The 5,185-nt window shown below is 34.7% G+C and overlaps 1 protein-coding gene across 2 annotated transcripts; it reads left to right on the top strand.

Annotated features, from left to right (window-relative positions):
* The first annotated feature begins 606 nt into the window (after positions 1-606).
* LOC112489956 (uncharacterized) lies at positions 607-5,185 on the top strand. 2 transcript variants are annotated; one of them, XM_048469599.2, is made up of 2 exons: positions 607-992; positions 1,295-5,185. In XM_048469599.2, exon 2 carries the CDS (start codon positions 3,901-3,903, stop codon positions 5,002-5,004), a length of 1,104 nt encoding a protein of 367 aa, XP_048325556.1. In that variant the 5' UTR covers positions 607-992; positions 1,295-3,900; the 3' UTR covers positions 5,005-5,185. The 2 variants fall into 2 exon arrangements, with proteins under 2 accessions (XP_048325556.1, XP_048325561.1); XM_048469604.2 differs by having other exon boundaries at positions 1,290-5,185.

The following is a 5,185-nucleotide window of genomic DNA, read 5'->3' as shown; positions in this document are numbered from 1 at the left end:
AATATTTTGGCCCAAATGCTTTTAGAGGAAATTGAGGCTTGTACCTTAGGGTAACCGTTGGATCTATCTTTGGTTCCCTCTCTTTTGTGCTAAATGCAGTTAATATTACCAAAAATGGAAAAAGATAAAACATCTAGACCACCACATATAGGTCAAATGTCAGAATTGGGAATCTTATAAGCATAGTATATGCTACTTTAATGGAATCTCTTCATTGGAAGAAGTATCTTCCAAAACAAAACAATGTAAAAAGGAACAATTTTACCCAAAAAAAAAAAAATTGTAAAAAGGAACACATAAAAATAAAATAAAATAAAAAAGGGTGATAGGATTGTCGACTTCAGCATTATTGCAGTAGAGATCTCAGCTGGGCTTCAAAAAATTGAGCCAATAAAATGTTACCATAAAGGAGCCCAATCATTGAGACGGCCAGCTCGAGCAATGGGCCTATATCAAATCTGTCAAAAGTCCCCAAAAAACGTAATTTAAAAAAAAAAAAAAAAACATTTTTTTGGGAAAGAAAAAGAAGACATTTCATTAACAAAATACTCAACCACTACAAGCATCATCCTGCATAATAGAAAATTTTTTTTAAAAAAAAACTGGTAAGGGACACAGCCAAATCTGCCAAGACCCCTTTCTTTTATTTATTATTTGATGAAATAAAAATATTATTATTATTATTATTATTGTTATTATTTAGTATTGAACCTCATATATTTCTTAGAAAACAATAAAAACTCAAATGGTTGTGGACACACAGCCAGAAAATCCAAGCATGGCCCAATTCGAACCCAGAGAAAAAGAAAATGAAAAGGAAACCGATTATAGAGGCCCAAATGATCCAAAATAGGGGGGATGAAGAAGTAGAAAGTTGTCGGTTTGTTTGGCGGGCATCAAAATTCAGAGCCGAAGAAGAAAAATGAAAAGCAAACAGGATCGCTCAAGCAGAAGAAGAAGATGAAGAGCTTTGAAGGCGCTTCGGTGATTGAGTAAGTTATTCAATTTCTCGTTGCCGGCATTATTATTAGATATACAAAGAGAGAATCAATACTGACTTAAGGCAGTCTGTGTTTGTGAATTTAGCATTATTTATTTATTTATTTATTTATTTTTCCCTTTTAATAACCACAAAGTTTGCCTTCTTTTTATACTAACTAATCTTATTCTAAAAGTTCCTTTAACAACCTCTTGCTCCTTACTGGTTGTAGATTTTATATCCGTTTCTTTTTCTTTTTTCTTTTTTTTTTTTCTTTTTTTTTTTTTTTTTTTTTTGTGTATTGGCATAGAGAAGATCAAACTCAGAAACACAGAGGATATGGGTGCAAAAATTTGGAAATACAAGGTAAACTCTAACTGCTGAAATGCAAGGCAAAATCTGTTTCCAGTTTCAACTATGAAGGCAAAGACCCATTGGTAGTAAGCGATTATACTACTCCCATTTTCATATAAAGAAGGATCCATTAAACATACTCTACTATACTTGTAAGAAGCGCTTTTACTCTGTTTAAAGTGGCATGGATTTAAACATTTCTGAAGCACTCCTAAATTGGCACATATTAACTTGAGGTGTGCATATCTGTACATAGCAATTGCATGATCGGTCTGGATAACGGACAAATTGTCTTTAACCCTATATTGGTTTAGCTAGTGAATAACAATATCCTCGAACTAAAAACATGTGAAACTTGAGATTCTTTAATTGTGTTCTGGTACCTACAGGGTACTGGTCACTTGTTTTGGTAAGGTTTGATTTCAGTCATTTCAAAAACATACTATCAACAGTTGACTTCTCTTTATTTTCCTTTTATAGTTAACATGTTGATCATTGTTTGTGGAATTATGTATTGGTAGATCCAACTTGAAGCATAAATCTAGAAGGCAACTCCTTTTCAATGCATTCTCAATTAAATGACCGTACTGACAACTGCAAATTGTAGAGCTTGCTCTTTAAAAAGCAATTACATAAATAGAAATTAAGGCTAAAAGATTATCATTTGTCCTTAACAAACATAAATTTTAGCCAGCAGAGAATATTAAAGATATAGATTAGTGTAGTGCTATTTGCTTCTTTAATTGGTTCCTTTGACAACAGACTTTACTAGTTTAATCTGTTTTTATCATTCTCATTACAAGCATTACTTGTGATCTTCAGTTTTGCATAGCCCTGTACTTGTTTATACATTTATACACACTGATGTATAGATTCAAATATTCACATCTTTTTTTTAACCAAAAAAAAAAAAAAAAAAAAAAAAAAAAAAAGAGAGGAAAAAAACGATTGAAATGATGAATTCAAACTAATCCAGATGGAACAAATCCTATCCCCATTTTGTAATGGGCCAGCCTAGGTAAAAATGATGTCTTCACATAATCATGGAATATATTTTAAAATAACCATTATATGTGAATCCGGCGAGGAAGCTATTCATTTTTAAGAAAATAAATAGAAATATTACAAAAAAGATCCAGAAGAGTAGAATTCAAGTAAATTTTCATTCCATATGATGTCATGTGACACCCCTTAGTCTTATTCAAAAATGATAACTGGAGTTAAACCTGGTATGTGGGTTTTAGGAGTGTTATCTCCCTTTCTGTAGACTTTGGTGTCCTTGTTGGGTGAGTCATCTGATCCACAGTACATATTTGGCCACATGCAAGGAATTTACCCACATTTATCCACCATGAGTTAGGTTGATTTCTGTGAACCATATTTGGAAAAAAAAGGTTGAGTCGACTTTGATACATTTAGAACAACTTAGATTCTTGGCCAAAAGTACTAGCTAAAAGTCAACCTTTGGGTTTATAGGCTCTAGCGAACTCTCCATGATCTCCCCGATGCAAACTTGATGTAGAACTCAGGATATCACATATAATATGTACAAAGTTCCCTTAGAAATCATGTGTTATGCTCAAATTCACTTAAGCGTTTCCTTTTAAAATATTGAAGCTAAAAAAGATGTATAAAAGATTTTGGTGTTTCTGTAATTTACCCTGTGAATATATATTTATACATATATATTCTTGGTAGATTAATTGTAATTTTCATTTTTTGCACATTTAAGTAGTGGATGATTTATTTTTTGTCCTGATGTTCAGTAGAGTTGAAAACTGGGGTTTAGTTATTTTGTTGTCAAAATGGTTGTATTGGTTTTACTTTAAAACACCAACCTATACAAATACACGTGAATGTGAGATTTTAATTGAATTGTCTCTCTCCAAACTTTACATGAGTAAGAGATGCTTGTCAGATATGGCAAGTGCAAGTAAATGTTTTAATAATCTTCTGCTCTTATAAGACAGTTGATGCCCTTTCATCTATTGCAGCTTTCAGGGTCTATTGATTTCTTAATTAAACCTTGTCAGATTGATATGTGTGACGTAACTTACATTTCTCTTCAATGATCTCAACTTTTAATGCTTACAATGAGTTTCTCTTTTGATCTCATTGAGATGCGATTGTGGAGCGATGATGTAAGCACGTGTTTTAGAAGTAGTGAATATCAGTATGAATCCTTCAGTGTGCCTCATTTCATTCTATGTTTTCTAGCAATTTCCTTCTTCCAAATTTACCCCTTAACAGATGCAAAGAGTATGTGACAGGTTGTTTCATGGCTCTGGAGTTTCAGGAGCGGTGATAACAATAGTATGACATTTGTTTTGCAAGGTGTTCATGCTTTGTCTAAATGTTAATGCCTATCCTCAATGAAGATCGTTCTAGATAGGATTGTAAAAGCTTTTATTGCATGGTGCTTTTTTCTGGCAACTTTATTTTTCCCCTTTTTTTCCCCATTTATGCCTTCTATGTTTTCTTTTCTTAAATGACTTTTATTAGAATTGTCGTTTGCATTAATTAGTCTCAACCAGTATGAATTGTATCCGCCCCTAGAATGGATATAAATGGAGGAAAGGAGGAGTGAATTCTTCATCACTATTTTGGTCTTGAACTCGCTAGACAGAAACCACATTCAGGGTCACTTTCCTTTCACTGCAACAATGAATTTTCTTTTGACCTCCAATAGAGCAAATGTTAGGAAGCAGGCGCGCAGACATTCCTGCTCGTATTGCCCGAAAGTGTTCACTAATCATCAGGCTCTAGGTGGCCATCTAAGGGCTCATCAAGATGAGATCAATCTAAGGCGGAGCTTGAATTATTCTGGTAATTCCAGTAATTGCTTGAATACCACTGTCGCTCTTCCAAATTGTCTAATGAAAACTCAGCCTGTAAATTCCTCTGAAGTGTCTGGGAAAAGTACAAACGCAATTTTCTGGAGAGCAACACCTCCTCTGGAATCCTGCAAGAGTTTCTGCACAAATGAAAATGGCTGGGTGGATGTAAGCAAGTTTCCAGAGAACAATGCTGGAAACACCAGCTCTCAGTCTCAATTATCTGCAAACTTTTCATCTGGCAGTGGCAGTTCTGAAATCCATAATCACAACTTCTTATCCTCTGCCACATCTACTACACGATGTACCCCTGCTCCTTCTAGTTTCCCTCCAGATCCTTTGTTCACTCTGGGCTACAGTGGAGTTTGTCAGTTTAACACTGACCAATTTCGATCTTTTAGGGATGGTATGCCATTCTCTGGAAATATCTTGCCAAACTTTCAGCCTCTCAATCCTACTAGCCTTCCATATCCTGCCTATGCTATAGCTGTTCCTGATCCATCTCTTGGCTCATATCAGTTGCCTGACTTTAAGGAATCTACTGGTATGGTTTCATTACCTGCCTGTCAAAATCTATGTTCAGGCCATGATGATTTTGAGCAGTATAACAAAGGTAGCATCTTAACTCCTGAAGGTAAGAGGTACTCCTTTGCTCAGATGATGACCATACCAAAACGACCTAAGATCAGCTGCAACTTGACTATGAATACAGAGAAGCCTCAGCAGAAAGAACTTCTTCTTTTGAAAGATATGGAGAACTTCCATTCTGGTTTTGGAATGTCTAATGATGCAAAAGAAGGATGCCAAACTGATCTGGATCTATCTCTACATCTTTAGTTTTGTATCTTCTTCCTTATAATTATGTTTCTAGTAGCAAATGCTTAGAAGTGGATATAAGCTAAAGAAATGCTCTCCCCAACCACCACCCCTCTTTTGTTTTCTTTCCTTTTCAATGCATTTTTCGTTTAATCCCTGTAAGACGCTTGAAGTATCTATGCACCCTTAATTTGTGTTCCCA

Source organism: Ziziphus jujuba, chromosome 1 (assembly GCF_031755915.1).
Source record: "Ziziphus jujuba cultivar Dongzao chromosome 1, ASM3175591v1".
Taxonomy (NCBI): domain Eukaryota; kingdom Viridiplantae; phylum Streptophyta; class Magnoliopsida; order Rosales; family Rhamnaceae; genus Ziziphus; species Ziziphus jujuba.
The sequence above is the reverse complement of the archived record's forward strand: the minus strand, read 5'-3'. Positions and strand labels throughout refer to the sequence as shown.